We start from the raw sequence: 17,830 nt of genomic DNA, 5'->3' as shown, positions 1-17,830 counted from the left end.
AAGGCAAGCTCTCTTCTATAAGTTGTGCAGGTGACATCAACTTAACCCTAATTATAAATCATGCAACTAAAATCCACCATTCGCAGCCTATATTGGATCCAATTAGCTGTTATGTGCCCTTTCTATATATTTGGCATTCCCGGTTGCTTATTTCCGCTTAGTTTCAAGGTTTAGGGGTCTAACCATAGACACCAAAAAAAATATTGGGATAACTTCCCGTCGAGTGAAGGTCGATTTCCTAATGTACTATCGAAGCATGAATATACTGGGCAAATAATGCATCCCTAACATACATAATGCTCTTCTTGCAGACCAAGGCCTAGAACAGTCCATTATGTATTTTCTGTTATTATAGATTCCATTTTCATCTGCAGGTACTGGGAGGACAAGAACACAGTCATAATGTAATCATGTAAACTGACTAAAGAATTCGAAATTTGTCCCTTTTCTTGTCTCTATAAAGAAGCAGTGTTGATGAGGGACCTTTCTTCTTTACTTTCTTGCATAAAAATCTTTCCAAACATCTCCTCTAATCCTGGCCTGTCCTAGTCCGGACATCCAAGCCCAAGCATCTTATAATACAAGTTATGGCACAAGACAACATCGTCGACGGACCCTTCGGAGGGTTCGGGGGACAACCCTACCGTGAACAACATAACAGTCAGAGATTAAAAAAAGTTGACGCATGGGGAACGAGCTATGCAGGTTACTTTGTTCTTGGTGGGTTTCAACTTACATGGCCTGATGGCCACCAGAGCGATCTCGTCGGCAAGATAGATGCCAATCACCATTCCTCGTTTAACTTTGATGACGATGAAAAAATCACGTCCATGATTGTCTATGCGGGAGACGGGGAAGGTTTTGTCAATGGAATCCATTTCGAAACCAACAAACCCCAACATGGCGCTTTCGATGTCGGTGGCACCGAGGGAAAACAAAATCCACTTGATGTCGGAAATGGGGAGTGGGTGGGAGCTGAATCGCGAGATCCATCAGTACCTCATGATGGAGGCGCCGAAGGAGTTGTGGATAATATCAGGGTCTACTTCAACGAATAGAAGGTATGGCGAATGTACGCGTTGCGGATATATTTTGTCGGCCACATACTAGTTGCTGATCTCATGGCAGTCTGGAGTAAAAGCCTCAATCTAGTAGTCATGATATTCGACTATTTGCATTGGTGACTTCAATCCCTCCATGGTCCCAGTACTTTTGCTGAGTGGTGGTGCCTGTTTCGTTCAATATGCCTCAGTATGGGTTTTTCCCCCTTATAACACAGGTTTTCCCCATGCTGTCTTGTGAATGCAGAGGCAATTCAATATTTGTCTACTCTTATGGTTCGGGATGATAAAATATAATGCACATCTCCCTCTAGGATTATATATATGAATACAATCTTTACAAATCTAGTTGTCATCATCCCTACAGTTTCTTTTCATATTTGTTTTATAATAGATATTTACCATATCATTCCATTACCGAAAACAACTTCGAATATACACTATTCTATAATTACAGAGCAAGCAGGCTGGTCAGCAGAAGGGCGACCAAACCACCGCCAACATTGGAAGCGAGCTGAGCGGCAGCACCCTTGCTGGTGGTGGAAGAAGAGGAGGAGGTGGTGGTGGAGGACCCGGAGCCGGTGGTGGTCTTGGTGGAGTTCACACCGGAGACATAGGTCTTTCCGTTCTTGGTGTAGGACACACCCAGATCGAGGCCAGCAGTGGCATCATAGGGGAAGGGGGCGGTGTAGTTGTAGGTAGGTGTCTGACCCTTGAAAGTATCGATGACCTTTTGAAGAATGCCGTGTCCAGCCGAGCAGGTCTCGTTGGTGGTGGGGACGGGCCAGGAGGACCGGTAAACAGAGTAATCCTTCACGGACAGAGGGCCGGGCAGGGATTCGTTAATGTAGAGCTTGGAGGCATCGACGTCATAGTTGGTGTATCCAGTCTTGTTAGCAACAAGCTCCAGGATGTTTGCACCGCAGTCCCAACGTCCAAGGGAAGGCAGGCCCCAGTTGGCAGACACAGTGGCAATGGTCGAGTAGTGGGTGTATACGGTATCATCAGTAGTTCCAACGAGGTCGTCGGGAACGGCACCACCAAGGAGGACGCTAAAAATGCGGTTGCGCACAAAGTAGTCCTCAGTTTCGTCGAAGGTCAGCAGCATGAGGGTGTTATTCCAGACATAGCTGTCTTCCATCAACTCGGACACGAAGCTGCGCAGCCAGGTGGAGCCGTAGGTAATGTTGGTATCATGGGCATCGTTGGTCATGTTAGGGGTAATGAAGGCCCACTGAGGAAGGGTCTTGTTCTTGATATCATTCGTAAAATCGGTAAAGGTCTTGATCTGACGAGTGGCAGTATCGTTGTTGGTGATTGAGTTGAACAGCATCAGAGGGTTGTGCTTGCGCACATAGTCATTAGCATAAGTTTCCTGGTTGGAATAGTTGAAGCCCTGGAAACCAGGATAGGGAATATGCTCCTGGTATTCAGCCCACGAGATCCCCTTGGTATCCAGGAGATGGGCAACGGTATACACATCCTCAGGGATCTGATGGAAATTATCGTTGTCCATGCCATAGTTATCACCACTGGCAGCAGCACAGTAGTTGGGCTCGGAGGGATGTCCCGCGGCATAGTAGTTGCTCAACACGATACCCTTGCTGGCGAGCCATTGCTGGTTCGAGTCCCCAGCCGCAGAGCTGTAGTCCTGTGAAGAAGTTGTTAGCAAGGGCAGGGACGATGAAGGTAGGCGGAATGTGTCTCTCTACATACCACATTCTCTAACCAGATCTGGTAGAACCGATCAAAAGCCACGCCCTTGACATCGGAGACGGGGGAAAGCGGGGTGGTGGTGGCAGCAGCGGCCTTGATGTCAGACAGAGATGGCTCACTGGTGGTGATAGTGGTCGCAGTGACCGCAGTGAGCAGGGAGAGGATCGCAGCACGAGAAACCGGCATTTTGAAGAAGGGAGAAAGGCTTGGGACCTTGGTTTGCTTGAGCGATGTGACAAAGGACGAAGATCGTATGTCGCTCAGCAGATCTTTACCCTTAAATAGGCCTGTCTTGTGTGTTTGCCCTAGTCAACAGAATACGACCATTTTTATTGTTACTATGATCATTTGATGTTAATCTAGAAAACTGTGGGTCATGCATGCATGCCCTGGATATTTCTTTTTTTTTTAGGATAATTTTACGAGTCCAGGAGCGAAGGCAATTTCTCCCCCTCTTACATCGCCCGCAGAGACAGCATGCTCCAACGACAGACGAAGATACACACCAGGATGCAACGAATTGGATGGCAAACTTGCGCCCCATAGGATTAATTCTCAATTAGTCTAACTAGCCGTCGTTTAGATAGAGTAAGAATCCGAAGTTTCTCATGTTTCCCGCCTTTACACGTGTAGCCCGAAAAGTGTATGACTGGATAGGATTTGAACTCCAATATCGGCTGGCTCTCCATCTGGAGATTTTCTGGATCAAGCGAGGAAAAACATCTCATGGGCTGGGGGCCGGAGGGGTACCTGAGCAAGCTTCACTAAGCTTAACCAAGCTTGACCAAGCTTTCACACATTGTCCACCGTATTTTCCCCACCCGCCTGAATCCCTGATCCTCTCGTACGAAGCGAAATACGAGCCAATGTCCATGCACCACGGGGGCACAGGGCTGCCTTTGGTACTCCTAGTCGTCGTGTCTGAAAACCCTGGCTATGATTCCCGCTAATATGGCGCAAGTTTCACTCTTCACAACCCTGCGTTGATTAAACCCTGGTGTCCCAACTGTGCGCATGGGATGATTTCAACTCCACATGCTACCCTTTGGTTTTTTCCCTCTTTTTTTTTTGGCCCTCTCTCCCCTTCTACACCCTCTCCTGATATTGCTTGTTATTAACTGGTTTACTATTGGTTCTGATTCCCGGGTCCAACTTGGAACTTTCTATCATGATCTGTGATTGTGACGGGTATCGGAGTGATGTTCAAGTCCGATCCATACTGTCATGATCTTTCTTATAACCTCCAAGACCACGGAGCATTGGTAAATGTGTGTTTTTATTATTTTAAGAGTAGATTCTTCCGCAGGCATCTAAGAACGAGCTGTGGGAAAAGATCCGAGAATGAATTCGAAATCAAGCGATGGGCCCACTGCGGGCAACACCACAGCTGCCGTAGGGTCAGGGAAGTGGAATCGGCTCCTCATCGCCTTGGGTTCTATTGTTCTGTTTATCATGATCGCACTTGGGCTGGGACTCGGTCTTGGGCTTGGTTTAAGATCAGTTCATAATCACGTCCACGTATCGTCTAAAAATGCAACAAACACATCTACTTCAGACTCTCTGGCTACAAACGAGTTATGGAGACTGCCTGCATCGGAGTATATCCTGGACATGGAAAGCTGGGACCTAAATGCGGCTCCGACAACCCGGGTATATAACTTCACTATATCAGAGATCGACGCTTTCCCAGATGGTGAGTACTGAAGAAAGATTGATCGGCTTCAGCTGACTTTTTTTTTTTTTTTTTTTTCCCTGCACCAAGGTATCCTGCGCAAGGTCTTGGTAATCAATGGACAGTATCCGGCCCCTGTCATTAGGGTCAACCGTGGTGATCGGGTGCTCGTGAATGTGACGAACGAATTGACCAATTCCACCACTCTGCACTGGCATGGCCTATTCCAGAATGGAACCAACTGGATGGATGGTGTACCTGGCATCACGCAATGTGGGATTTCCCCTGGCCGGAGCTTTCTGTATAATTTCACTGTTGAGGGCCAGTATGGTACTTTTTGGTACCACTCACATTCTGATACACAACGAATGGATGGCCTTTTCGGACCGCTCATTATCCACGCCCCAGAAGAAGCCGAATACCAAAAGCGATATGGGTACACGCATGATCAGATTATCATTGTGCAAGATTATTACCATATGCTGAGTGCCGAATATTTGTCTGACTACCTGGCGTCAGGTAATGAGAATGCAGAGCCAGTGCCTGACAACGGGCTGCTCCAGGGCACAAACTAGTAGGTCTCGACTAAGATTAACCCGCAAACTGCCCACCATGTGCTGAATTTATTTTTCTCACCCAGTTTCAACTGTTCCTCGTATGATACCGATAGTACTATGACATGTTATGATAACTCTACACGGGCTCGGATCTCAGTGGAGAAAGATCACACATATCGGTTCCGCCTCATTAACATGGGAGGATTTGCAACTTTTCAGTTCACAATTGACAACCACACTATGACGGTGATCGAGGGAGACTCCACAATGGTAGAACCTTTGGAAGTGCAAACCCTTAAAATCGCGCCGGCGCAACGTTACTCATTCTTGCTGGAATCTAACAAATCCGCAGCTAACTACTGGATTCGAGCAGAGATGAACACGGACTGCTTCGCGAGTCCTAATTCGGTCCTGAACTCTACTACGTTTGGCATTCTAGCTTATACTGATAGCGACGCTCTTCCTGGCACAGACTCAGTCGGTTGGCCGAACAATGTTGATCCATACTGCGAGGATTTGAATGCTACCCTTCTGGTCCCTTCAGAGGCACAGGTCGCGCCTGCTGCAGATCATTTTTTCGTTATTCAGTTCTCGTTTGAGATCGGTGACTATGCTCTAGACCGTGCATATATCAACGGGACGTCCTACACCATGTCAGAAATTCCAACCCTTAATCGAGTGGTTCCCAATCTCCGTGCCGGAAACGCGACTTACAATGAGACGGGGCAGGCGCCATCTTATGGACTGGAAAACCAATACATTCTCGACATCCCGACAAATCAGGTTGTCGATATCCTTCTTCAAAACTTTGATGATGGTTCGCACCCCTTCCACCTGCATGGATATGCTTTCTGGGTGATGGCAAGCTCTCAGGATCAATATTTTCCGTGGCACGAGTACGATTCAATCAACACAACTAATCCAATGCGCAGAGACACAGTGATGGTCGACGCATTCTCATGGACACTCATAAGGATTCAAGCAGACAACCCTGGGATGTGGGCATTTCACTGCCACATCGCTTGGCACGTAGCAGCTGGTCTGCTTATGCAACTTCAAACCCGTGATGATTTGATGAAAGACTGGACGATACCAGATGATGTCCTGGATTTGTGCGTGTCATAGATGTATGTTTGTGATATCTGGCCAATACATGGTCTACGCCATCTCGAATCCATGTGGAACCATGGCCCTTGGGTTAAATGGAACCGCATTTGTCACACCCACTACATGATATGACCATACACGGTCGAATATATATCAATTGCAGGCAAAACTAGGCATATCGGTGCTGGTCATTCCAGATTTAACGTTGCCCAATGTGGAGGAATGGTAAAGGGAAAACAATGAATCAGGATAGCTAATTGGCGCGAGAAGCCACTCTTACAGCGGCGGTAATCTGTCTATCCAAGCCCATACCCCTAGTCCACGAGTGTTACGAGGGACAGCCCAACCACCTACCGTCCATGCGCGCCGTTTTGCGTCCCGATCGACATTAGCATTATAGGCCGTCATTATGGCAAAAAAACGTTTTTGTCTTGTTTCGATTTGGGAATTCCTGACTCAAGAACCTGCAGAGCAGCTCCACCGTTTCTTCATATTCTGCATGATAGCTCCGATAGAATCAGCCGCCCCAGGAATACATGAAACTATATATATCTAAATATTGGTCTAGTAGAGCATAAAGCTGTCTTATTGGTGACCTCGCTATGAATGTACGGTAAACATGTTCGCCCGAAGACGGTGGCGCGGTATAAGATATATCAAACCATGTCTCCATCAGGGCCTTACTACCAGACGTATACCATTGCTTAGGACAACCGCGAAGTATCAAAATGGCTTTGGCATTGAACAGGCGGCTAGTAACTCCTTGTAGAAACAGCGTAGGGTGTATCTGTCACAGCACGATAGTGACACTCGAGTAAATTTACTTTATTTGCCTTCGAGCTTACCTTGCAAGGCAGTGCCCCTGTTCATGCCAGACCTAGGCCAAGCATTCGGTGGTTCAATGACATCTCGCAATTTCGTGGCTGGAGTTTGGCAGCCGTGGAATTAAAACTCGGTTGTTCCCATACTAGGGGAGGCAATATCTGATGAAATGGCTTAGTGGATGTAAATCTTACGTCCCTTAACTACCACACTGACCGGCCTTTAATTCAACGACCCTTGTATGAATCACCACTTTGGTGAACCAATATGTGGGCTCACGATGGACTCAGTCAGTTCAACCTTGGAACGATATAGTAGTCACAGGATTGTAATAATAGAGGCCACGGACTGCTACACTTCTTCGATCGTCTGGAGCCTTGTTAGGGATTATATTGTGATGAAGGAAGGGTGTGTGGAGGAAATAATTGTATGTTTACCCTCATTATATGTTGAAGACGCGAGATGTCATGTCGTATTACCTCTAGCCGCCCAAAGGTCGTACTTATCAGACAAGTAGAGACGAGGGTTGGTATTGCCCATTTTCAGATAATTTGGAAAGGATTCGTTGTTGCAGTTAGTATGCGGGTAGTGTTCTTGCCTTCTGTATCAATCCGCATCCAGGCTCTGTACGGCAAAATTTTCAACTATCCATCTACACCAATGTTCGAAATCGGATCTCCACTCCGCAATCCTAGATGCTTTCAACCCTTTACTACCCTCATTTATTCTTTCCAACCATTCGAGATCGGTCTCATCTTGAAACGCAGCCCACCTGATACTATCCTCCGCCATAGTTGCAAGGCCGGAGAGGCCGACATTCTCAAAGGCAGCCAAGACCTGGTAAAAATCATGGCTCAATCCGTTTTTGCCATGGCCTAGAACCGCCGGGTCATCATTGCTGAGTGAGACAGCCACCCCACGGGAAAGTAAAGCTGGCATAGGGTGCATCATGATATTTGATGTAAGGCGTAGAACTTCGTGTGATATTGGGCACATTTCCACAAGAATCTTCTTTTCCTTCACCAGGTCAATCAGAAGGGGATGCTTGTATAGTGAAAACGCGTGGCCGATTCTGCGGGAGTCTAATAATATGGCGTCCACAAGGTTGCTATCGGTGCTGTCACCATCACCTAGGCATTCGCCAGCGTGCAAGAAGAAAGGGATTCGGAGATTCCTATCGCTGCATTGTTGCCGGAACCACTTACATAGCGGTAAAAGGTCAATCAAAGGTCGACCGAGATCTTCTTGTCCAACGAAATCAAAACCTGCTATGAGGGACGGATACGCTTCCTTGCATTCGATGCAATTTATCATGGAATTCTGGATGGATTGATCGGGAAAACTGCGAATAGCAGTCCAAATGATCCTGGCATCCCAAAAAGCCGTCCCTTGGGGGGATGATTTGTAACGATCAAGTTCCTCCTGGAAGCATCTGCAAAAGTACAAGAAATCAGCATCGGCTGTTTCTGAGCCCTCACGGTAAAAAGGATGATGCCCCAGAGCCATGCGCAGCTCGACGTATTTGATTCCGTCATCATGCAGCTGCTGGAAAAGCCTTGGAATACACCGTCGGAAGATAGGCTCGGTGTAGAACAGACCACCAATAGCACGGAAACAGAATGTGAATTTCTTCCAGATATCAGCAATCCCGTGGTGATGCTGAAGGGCCTCTTCATCATGGATCGACATCCTCGAGGCCGCCCAAGATTTGAAAGCGGACAGCCCGCCAGGATGTGTGCGAGCTACATCGGCAAGCGGCACCATCTCATTGGGTAGGTAACTCGATTGCCAGATGTTTGCCGTACAGTGAGTTTGCCTCCCGGGGCGATAATGAAATCCAAATATCTGGAAGCATTTCGAGTTATCCGCACACAGGGGTTCCGGGCTGGCCAGGAAGAACCCCGGGATTTCCAGGGCCTGATCAAGAAGCCAGTCAATGTCGATCATAGCCTCCATGTGCGCATGCAAAAGACAGCCTTTGGGCATGGCAGCGACGATTTTCCACATGGAGGTTTGCTCCATCCGATCTCGCGACAGGGCAAAGGACATGCCAGGAAACATTACTTCTTTCAAATCTCGACTGCCTTCGGGTGCCGCTGGCCCCGTCCAAAATGACTGCAACTCTTCCGCCCGGATGCGTCTAACAATCTTTGCCGCAGTCCGAGCGACCGGGGACATGCTCGTTTTGAAGGCATAGTCATGCCGACGGGTTTTCTCTTGCTCGAGCAACGCAGCTCGCTCGAGGAGATGCCCCTCGACATTAATCTGGGCCATTTCGGTCACCCTCGGATTTCTTACAGCTGGTCTTTCAAAATAGTTGGTAGCGCGTGAATTTCAGACGTGGAATTTTCGTCAAGACTAGAATGAACGGACGCCTGTCGATCCTGTTTGAGACAGTCTGAGCCTTGCAGGCCACGTAAGCACGAAATGTGACAGTCAAGGTTTGCGCTGTAATGTAGAGTATTGGTAGTTATCTTCGCCCGGTAAGTGGACATAAATGAAATCCAGACAGCACAGGTCCCTGGAGGCATATCTGGGCCAATCCACATGTCTTCAGTTTATTATTTGCCTATGTATTTATTCCGTCAGGCTTACAGGGGTATCCATTGGGATATAATAATGAGTAGGAAGCCTGGGGTTAACTAATCGTTCTACGCTCATAGGGTATTGGGATCCCTGGTGGGTCTAAAATTGCCAACTAAAAAAACCCTAACCCTATAAATGCATTGGATGGCCCACATTCCGCTGCAAATTGTCAATGTACTCCGTACTCCGTACTCCATTCCATATAAAGGGAAGTTTTTTCTCTCTTGGGAAATAGTAAATCCATGACTGATCTCTGTTAATTCACGCACTTGCTTGTAACTACTCTATAATCAACACAGAAATTCAAAGAATTATAATATATATTATCATGACCAAAATGGATATCTCTTTACTCTCAAATCAAATCTCTACATCTCCTCGCACCTTTCCCGATTGCTGCCTAGCCATATCCAGTATCCTGGTGACCCGCCTGGCTACTCTATTGCCGTCCAAACCTGCATTTGCCATTTCAGTGGGGAGTGGATCTGGCCTTCTTGAAGCGCTGATAGCACATCGCCATCCGAGCATCCAAATAGAGGGAATTGAAGTCGACTTGGCTGTCAACAGATATCTGCCAGAAGAGAGCATTGACACCATTAGGGGGACATGGGACATCCATTCTAGAGCAGCGCAGGCGAGCGCTTGGATGTTTGTTTACCCACGTCAACCCAAGCTAGTCGCTAAATATCTTGACACATACGGCGATCAAAGAGTCGAGTTGATTCTCTGGTTAGGCCCACGGATAGATTGGGCTGACTATGAGGCCTACTTTCATCAATCCCTATTTACGGAGTTGAGCTTCCCCGCTGATACTGGATTGACACCATATGAGATGTTAGTTATTGCGCGAAGACAGCACATCTAGTATCGGGAGGTTGTTTCCCCGGTTTTTCAGAGAAAGGGGAAATTCCCCTGTTAAGATTTACTTTACTAGCTTGTCAAGATACAGCTCAAGGAACCCCCCCTCATATACTAAGCTCTTTCTCCATCCCCAGGAGAAGCAACTTAGGATGAGACGTCCGAATCAGCATGTGAGCCATGTGTATCCCCATCATGAGGATAATTAATATCACCTTGCACTCAAATCGAGCGCATGCAAAATATCAAACATCCAATTAATCCTACATGCTTCCTTTTCGATTTGTTTTCCCTGTGGTGCTCGCAATAACAGCAGAGCCCATATGGGTCCTGGCCTGGGGCAGTATGAGACTCTAAACGATATCCTACATTACCCAGGTCTTCGTCAACCCATCTACTGTCTCCTTTTGCCAGCACCATTTTGCCTTTAAATCCATTCTGGGCGGCCAGTTGTAATAGGCAACGTTAGCAAAATATAACGCCCCAGAAGCAGACAGAGTATATCATTTATAAATAATACAGTCTCCTTTACTCCAGGAACGTAATTTCTCCCATGCATGCATCTCTAGTGTGGAATAAGGCTCCCTAACTTAAATACAAGTCTCAGTAACGCGTATTTATAATATAATTTTCCCCTTAGTAACCCCCATGCTACTAACGCAGTGCCAAATTTGCAATAAGAGACAGATTATGGATTGGAGGACGGGATACTGAAGTATGTGTCCTCTTTGTATTGATTTTGGTCCAAGCCAAGTCACCTAGAATATGATAATCACAGGGGGCTAGAGAATTACTACTAAACTACTTACCATAGGGCAGCCCGGCCTATCGGCAAGGACCAGCACTCGCTGTGTGAAAGATCAAGACCAACAATAAATAGGACAAAATATCGCTCTGAAATTTGGAAGCATTATAACAGTAGTTACCGATCATTGCATAATACTGTGTGTAAAGTAATTTTGTTACTCCTTGAAGCGTTTGCGGGCCCATATTGGTTCCCATAATATGAGCGATGGGAGATTTGGTATCTCGTCCAGTAGAGCTAACATTAATGCACGCAATTTACATGTTGGATAACCTCCGAACCCAATGTTCAAAATCCGAGATGGGGCTTATCTTGTCGGACCCGACAGATACGAACCATCTCCGATACACTAAGCTGATCCGGGTTTGTCCTCCACAAAACCCCAAAGATTTTTGTATGCCATCCGGAAAAGGGAGTATGCTGCATAGGTTGACAGCATTCTTTCGAGTCATTATATTCTTTCTTGGCCGCTTGATCTCGTAAGCGGAATGACCCGGTTACTCTCATGAATCCCTTGGGTTTCACCAAATGCCAATCACAAAAACAATTCGTTGTTACTAGACCAACATATTCATCGTATCCAGAACTAGGGCGGAAGCGAGGTTCACCTTGCAGCGCAGCCATGGGTGGGATTTCGGCTGAAACATTTAGCTTGAACGGTAACTGGAACAATAATTCATCTGGGCCTAGGTGGAATAGTATTAGGCGCTCAGCTCCTGTAGGGTTGACTATATCACGAGCTATTCCTGCCCAAAGAGTTTTCCTTTCTCCACATTAATAGTGGCAGTGGAGGACGAAAATTACATCCAACTACGGAGTGAGTAATTACCTCCATCTATCCTCGGTACTAATACCCCTTAGTTCCCTTCATTGCCCAGGAGCTCCCCTGCGACTGTTGCAAAATCTGTTCTCCTTCTTATGCAGCAAAGACGTTATTCTAATACCGTTGGCGATAGCCCCCGTGGAAAGACAAAATATCAAGCCTGTTTTCTCTGTCGTGAGTTTGAATGTTCTTCTTATTGTTTACTACTTACCGAGCTCGTATCTTACTGATTATTGCAGTTTGCCTACTTCAGAATACCTAGAAATTATCTAGCCCAACATGTTTATCACTCGCGGGATATCGCTCGTCAATTTCACGGTTGCTTCCTCCGCGCTGGCCTTTCAAGTCTTTGTTCTATATCCATGGCATAATCAGCTCGACGAGGAATTCAAATCTTTAAAAACGGAACATCGACGCGTTCTTCGTCAACTCGATCGAAGTTCGCCTGTTTAAGACGGTGGCGATATCGTTGACCTAAGTGGCGAACAGAAAATAAGCAGGATACACGTTTTCCGAATTACCGAAGCATCCGAGGAAGGATAGACAGCGCTTCGTATTCTCGCCTGGGGGTTTTCAATACTAGTGGACCTTGTGCCACGATTTTAATAGAGGGACAGAAGGAGTTTTTGACAAGAAGGGCTTGAATTGATGGTGCCCGGTATTTGGTATCTGAGCGAATGGTTGTCCACATAGGCTAAAGGTTTCCTAATAGAGAAGTTTGCCTTTATCCTTTACGCAAACAGTCTGACATGGACTACCACTGTTATCCAACATTTTAGACTTTAATACCTATCCAAGCTGCATATTATTTTCATGCCACGGCCTTAATGACTGGAAATTAAACAACACAAAATGGCTTTAGTCTGAAAGTTGTTTCTTTCAGGGTTCGCATCAAGCGACCGGAATACACATCTCTAATAAAAGTTTTTCAGTCGAAACTGTTTCACGTAATTTCTTTGGATTTTTGGTGGCATTTTCCCTATATTAGCTGGAAACCCTCGTTTCCTGCGGTTGTTTTGAAGTAGTATTTCTAAATCCTATTAGAGACGAATATGGGGCGTTCTCAAGCATTTATGCCCAATAGAAAAGCTTTTCACCTGTAGTTGGCTGAAATTTAGGTCAGCTATTTTTCTTTCAAGAGGGTAGCTATATACAAAATGATTGACATTATCTGTGCTGTATATCAAATCCCATACGTGCCAAGAGAAGCATGAGCAACCTAAGCCAAGTGTGATAATATCTTACGCAATCAATTTCGTTGGGGGTGTAGTACATCCAGTGTAGGACTTTGGATAGGAGGAACATGTGGTGTGAAGTAACACTTCAATCTAGCTACAAATAGGAGCATATCAGAGAACATAATGTTCTGTTATACCTAATCTCTGTGCCAGGTATGTCCTACAAATTGTCATAATTCCCATCCACAGCTCCCAACTATGCTAACAGTATTGTTTGCCATTTAATTCCAGTTATCTCAGCAGTTATAAATTACTGTAAATCCAAGTCCATTCTGAGCATTAAAGTCCACGCTTCCTGCAGCACCCTGCCAGGAGCTTAGCTCGACCAGGTAGCTCAGTGTGTTAGCACAGGAACTCGATGAGATAGTCGTGGTGTAAGGTGATGTGACAGCAACTGTAGGGAAGTTGAAGGAGCCCACATTAGTCGTGATGGCGGGGGGGTTGTTCCATGTGGGAAGATTGTTATAATTATCCCACGGCGCGGTAGACCAAAACAACGCAGAGCTAGCACCACTGGCTATCTGATTCGCAGCGAGGATAGGGATTTGGATGTTGAGGTTGCAGCCATAGGCGTTGTCAGGAATAAAGAAGGTAATGGCGGAGATTACAGTATTATTTAAGGGGTTTCCAGATCGCGCAAGGGTGAATTCATGCCCTATGGATGGAGTATCAGGGGTTGCAGCCGACAAGGTGTCAATGGTCCATGGAAATGCAGTTGAGCAGGACCGACGAGCGGAGGAGGTGAGACTCGGAGCAGCAATAGTGGTAGAGAGGAGCAACGAGACAAGTATTCCAAGAGACTTGAACATCTTGAAGGGCGAGCTAACTAGAAACGCAAACTTGATAGTTGGTTGAGCTTTAGCTTTGAGTGTTGAAAAATATTCAATATACTCGGCGAAGAACTAAACCCTGAACCCAGAAGTGATGAGGAGGGGGAGCAGGAGGAGCAGGAGGAGCAGGCTTTATATGCTCTTCTATACATCACCATAATTCTTAATGGTTCTATTCCTATGACTGATGAGGCTACGCGAGATATCTCACCTAGGATGTGCCGAGCATTTGCGCAGCATCTGGAGGCATTGATGAGCAGGCCAACAGGTATAGTCTCACATAATATTCAGCTAGCGTGTGGTGTTGAAAACAAAGAATAGGGTTAGAGTAACAAATCAACTTTCTCACATGCTGCATGTCAGATATAACCCGATGAAGGTGTTGGTTATCCTGGTTCTGATGGATGGCATTCGATTGCATGTTTCGAATGGTATTGTTGTTGTTAGCTATCCACATGCACAGGGCTCGTATTGTGCTGACCCGGGAAAGGCTGGCAATATTAGCCAGTGGCTTGGTATTGGGTTCAAGCAATGAGGGTGCTGGCTCCCTGTTAATGACTGGCTGCAACTAAATTGTCATCCCACATAATGCCTCATGCAAAGTACATATCTTCTATTTGTACATATGTCTTCCATTAGATACACAGACCCAGAGTAATCCTTCATCCCATGATCCTATGACCGTAAGCTTAGTAAATAACTGCTGCATGATGTCAATATTGGTATGTAGTAGTATATGGTGAAGGGTATATTCTTGATGATTGCTTGAAGGTCTAGGATATAGGAGGTGTGGTAGTAAGGTAATTATCAAACTTTCCCAATCAGCCAAAAAGGCGAGACAGACATTCCATCCTAATAGAGTGTTGGAGTGCGAGGTTGCGGCTGGCCAGTGTCACGGCACGAAGCCGTAGTACCTATCTAGTTAGATTCTGCCTTAACTATCTACCTTTATTCCTATATTTAAGCTATATTATCCTTAATCCTATTATAGCTCTTTAAGCTATATCTTATCTATTACTTAATATCTATTATTCTACTATTTTATCTAGTTAGCTCTTAATTAATAAATATGTCACGGCGTAGCCATGTACCTATCTGGTTAGATTCTGCCCTAACTATCCACCTCTACTCCTATATTTAAACCATATTGCCCCTAATCCTATTATAGCTCTTTAAGCTATATCCTTATCCTAACCTAACCCCTACCTATTATACCTATATATAGATAGCCTGAATATACACTCTACTATTAGCTATACCTACTATCTACCTACTCCCTATAATATTATATAGCTCCTATCCTAGATATAGCTACTACTAGTATATTAAAATAACCTAAACTGCCCCTAATTATAGACTTAGTTAAGAAATTTATAAGCTATATTATTAATAACTTTACTATCTAGATTATTTACCTTAGGTTCTATAATAGATATATTAATTTTTTAAGGAAGAAGATTTATATTCTTTAAAATTAAGCTAATAAAGCTAGTCTAGAGCTAGTTAAGAAGGAGAAAGTAATACTATACTAGAAGAAAAAACTAGAAATAATTTAATAAAAGTTAATTAAATCTAAGTATATATTTATTATATTATAGGTTATTATTATTTTTATTATATTTATTCTTACTACTATTCTTATTTCTATTAAATATACTTTCTTTACTAAAGTTATAATAGCTAATATAATAAGAGTACTTATATCTATTTCTACTAGCCTTTTTTCTAGTACCTATTTTAGTAAGAAACTTCCTAACTTATAAGAGTTTAATAGTACTTATTCTAATCTCTATTACTTTATATAATAGATTTATAGTAAAATAGATATTAATTTAGACTATTTTTTAATTATTAAAGCCTGACTAATTTATATAATAAAATATCTAACTAGAAAGGTTTATAAACTAATCCTATCTAAAATAAGACTTAATATTCTTTAATTTCTAGACTATTTTAACTTACTTAATTATCTAGAAATAGTATTTAGAAATCCTAATTAAATTTAAAATACTTAGAATTACCTCTATAGTTAGAAATAGAGAAACTTAGACTTTAGTACTTACTTTATAAAATTTTATTATCTTACTTTAAAAAAAAAAATACTTAATAATTCTTTAATATTCTTTCTAATTTAAAATATTTTAATTAAATTCTAAAATATATTATTTTATAATCCTATCTTATTTTAAGACTTCTAAAAATATACTAACTACTTCTAGTTACTAGAAAACTACTATTACTAATACTAGCTATAAGTATCCTATTCTTGCCTGATATCTAGTTCCTACTATTCTAGCCTAGTAGTATTAAGGAATCTTTCTAATTTTATCCTATCTAATTACCTAGTTATACTCCCTGTACCTAGAAAAGATTTAGATATTATAGATTTATTCTATATTTATTATATATTATACTTCCCTAGAAAAGAATAATATAAGTATAAGAAATATTTTTACTATAAAAATAAAATATATTATATAAAGAACTATTTCTTACCTAATTAATATCTTATATAAATTTAAAAATAAATAAATATACTAATATATTATTCTAGTCTAATCTTTATTATAGTATTATTTACTTTCTATATTATAATTTAGAATAATTACCTTACTACTTTAGAAGAATTTAACTAATTATACTTTCTTAATATCCTGCCTAACTTAAAAAATAAAGTCTACCTAGCTATAATTACTACCTAATACTAGAATATATATAAAAGCCCTTATTACTAGATATACTATTCTACCTATCCTATATTATTATTAAATTAACTAACTCCCCTAATCCCTATTATATATATATTAATTTAATAATATAGTAGGTATAATTATACTAGAAAAACTTAAAAATACTAATTTATATTATAATTAATTTTAGAGCTAAAGAAGTTAGCTTTATAAATTATTAATAAGTAGAAATATATAAATTAAAGACTATTCTATTCTCCTATTTAATATTCTTGTCTAGCTTCTATAATAAGGAGATAGAAGAAAGTATAATAACTTATTATATAGAGGCTAACTTATTATTAAATAATTATTATAACTAAAAATTTATTTTCTATATTATTTATCTTTCTTATTACCTAATTATTCTAGAACTAGCCTAGCTTACTATATATAATCTAAAGATATATTTCTTTAACTAAATAGCTATATTTAATAGCTAATACTACTATAAATACTATAATATACCTCTTAAACTTATAAGGGTAAGAGTCCTAATAAATATTCTCTAGAAGAATTAACCTAAGTAATTAAATTAATAAAAAAAATTATTAAAGTTAAAACTTCTTATACTTATAAAAATATACTAAATATTCTTAAGAATATTAGTTATATATACCTGCTATCTAGTATAGAAACTATACTAGACCTTATTAAATAAAGTTAATAAAGAACTAAAATATAAAAATACTAGTCCTAAATTATTATCTATATTTTTCCTAGAATTATAAGATTTTTAAGATATATTTAATCCTTAAAAAGTAGAGAAGTTATTACTATACTAATTATATAATTATAATATTAAGATTTAAGAAGAAAAATAACTTTTATTTAATAAATTATATCTAATATTACAAGTATAATTAATTACTTTAAAGAAATAACTAGAAAAAAATCTAAAGAAAGGTTTTATATATCTTAATTTATTCCTAGCTATCTTTCTTATTTTATTTATTAATAAACCTAGAGATAGCCTCTACCTATATATAGATTACTAAGGACTAAATATTATATTAGTTAAGGACT

General features: G+C 42.1%; 7 protein-coding genes across 7 annotated transcripts; 4 read left to right on the top strand and 3 right to left on the bottom strand.

Moving 5' to 3' along the window:
* Positions 1-495: 495 nt before the first annotated feature.
* On the top strand, positions 496-1,375 carry P175DRAFT_0217466 (uncharacterized protein). Its single transcript, XM_040892615.1, has 2 exons — positions 496-1,061; positions 1,129-1,375. Exon 1 carries the CDS (start codon positions 588-590, stop codon positions 1,056-1,058), a length of 471 nt encoding a protein of 156 aa, XP_040751856.1. The 5' UTR covers positions 496-587; the 3' UTR covers positions 1,059-1,061; positions 1,129-1,375.
* A 45-nt stretch (positions 1,376-1,420) lies between these two features.
* On the bottom strand, positions 1,421-3,028 carry P175DRAFT_0478292 (uncharacterized protein). The gene is made up of 2 exons (XM_040895351.1): positions 2,778-3,028; positions 1,421-2,712 (listed from the first exon to the last, which is right to left on the bottom strand). The coding sequence occupies exons 1-2, from the start codon at positions 2,961-2,963 to the stop codon at positions 1,513-1,515; spliced, it is 1,386 nt and encodes a 461-aa protein (XP_040751855.1). The 5' UTR covers positions 2,964-3,028; the 3' UTR covers positions 1,421-1,512.
* Positions 3,029-4,229: 1,201 nt separating this feature from the next.
* On the top strand, positions 4,230-6,131 carry P175DRAFT_0438122 (uncharacterized protein; the record flags this gene model as incomplete). Its single annotated transcript, XM_040893895.1, has 3 exons — positions 4,230-4,470; positions 4,540-5,023; positions 5,090-6,131. The coding sequence occupies 3 exons, from the start codon at positions 4,230-4,232 to the stop codon at positions 6,129-6,131; spliced, it is 1,767 nt and encodes a 588-aa protein (XP_040751854.1).
* A 954-nt stretch (positions 6,132-7,085) lies between these two features.
* Positions 7,086-9,495, bottom strand: P175DRAFT_0501092 (uncharacterized protein). Its single transcript, XM_040897090.1, has one exon. The coding sequence runs from the start codon at positions 9,207-9,209 to the stop codon at positions 7,542-7,544; it is 1,668 nt and encodes a 555-aa protein (XP_040751853.1). The 5' UTR covers positions 9,210-9,495; the 3' UTR covers positions 7,086-7,541.
* Positions 9,496-9,858: 363 nt separating this feature from the next.
* On the top strand, positions 9,859-10,386 carry P175DRAFT_0492817 (uncharacterized protein; the record flags this gene model as incomplete). Its single annotated transcript, XM_040895918.1, has 1 exon — positions 9,859-10,386. The coding sequence occupies one exon, from the start codon at positions 9,859-9,861 to the stop codon at positions 10,384-10,386; it is 528 nt and encodes a 175-aa protein (XP_040751852.1).
* A 1,622-nt stretch (positions 10,387-12,008) lies between these two features.
* On the top strand, positions 12,009-12,492 carry P175DRAFT_0217410 (uncharacterized protein). Its single transcript, XM_040892614.1, has 2 exons — positions 12,009-12,181; positions 12,261-12,492. The coding sequence occupies exon 2, from the start codon at positions 12,287-12,289 to the stop codon at positions 12,458-12,460; it is 174 nt and encodes a 57-aa protein (XP_040751851.1). The 5' UTR covers positions 12,009-12,181; positions 12,261-12,286; the 3' UTR covers positions 12,461-12,492.
* An 811-nt stretch (positions 12,493-13,303) lies between these two features.
* On the bottom strand, positions 13,304-14,158 carry P175DRAFT_0501091 (uncharacterized protein). Its single transcript, XM_040897089.1, has one exon. It carries the CDS (start codon positions 14,052-14,054, stop codon positions 13,482-13,484), a length of 573 nt encoding a protein of 190 aa, XP_040751850.1. The 5' UTR covers positions 14,055-14,158; the 3' UTR covers positions 13,304-13,481.
* Positions 14,159-17,830: the final 3,672 nt, after the last annotated feature.

Source organism: Aspergillus ochraceoroseus (genome assembly GCF_002846915.1).
Source record: "Aspergillus ochraceoroseus IBT 24754 chromosome Unknown P175scaffold_4, whole genome shotgun sequence".
In the NCBI taxonomy this organism is placed as follows: Eukaryota; Fungi; Ascomycota; class Eurotiomycetes; order Eurotiales; family Aspergillaceae; genus Aspergillus; species Aspergillus ochraceoroseus.
Note: the sequence above shows the minus strand (reverse complement) of the source record. Positions and strands in the feature narration are given on the sequence as shown.

Excerpts from the sequence above, each read along its gene's own strand:
- P175DRAFT_0478292 (XM_040895351.1), bottom strand. The coding sequence starts at position 2,963 with ATGCCGGTTTCTCGTGCTGCGATCCTCTCCCTGCTCACTGCGGTCACT. Across the intron at positions 2,713-2,777 it reads AGATCTGGTTAGAGAATGTG|GACTACAGCTCTGCGGCTGG; the intron begins GTATGTAGAGAG and ends ACTTCTTCACAG.
- P175DRAFT_0501091 (XM_040897089.1), bottom strand. The coding sequence starts at position 14,054 with ATGTTCAAGTCTCTTGGAATACTTGTCTCGTTGCTCCTCTCTACCACT.
- P175DRAFT_0217410 (XM_040892614.1), top strand. The coding sequence starts at position 12,287 with ATGTTTATCACTCGCGGGATATCGCTCGTCAATTTCACGGTTGCTTCC.
- P175DRAFT_0501092 (XM_040897090.1), bottom strand. The coding sequence starts at position 9,209 with ATGGCCCAGATTAATGTCGAGGGGCATCTCCTCGAGCGAGCTGCGTTG.
- P175DRAFT_0217466 (XM_040892615.1), top strand. The coding sequence starts at position 588 with ATGGCACAAGACAACATCGTCGACGGACCCTTCGGAGGGTTCGGGGGA.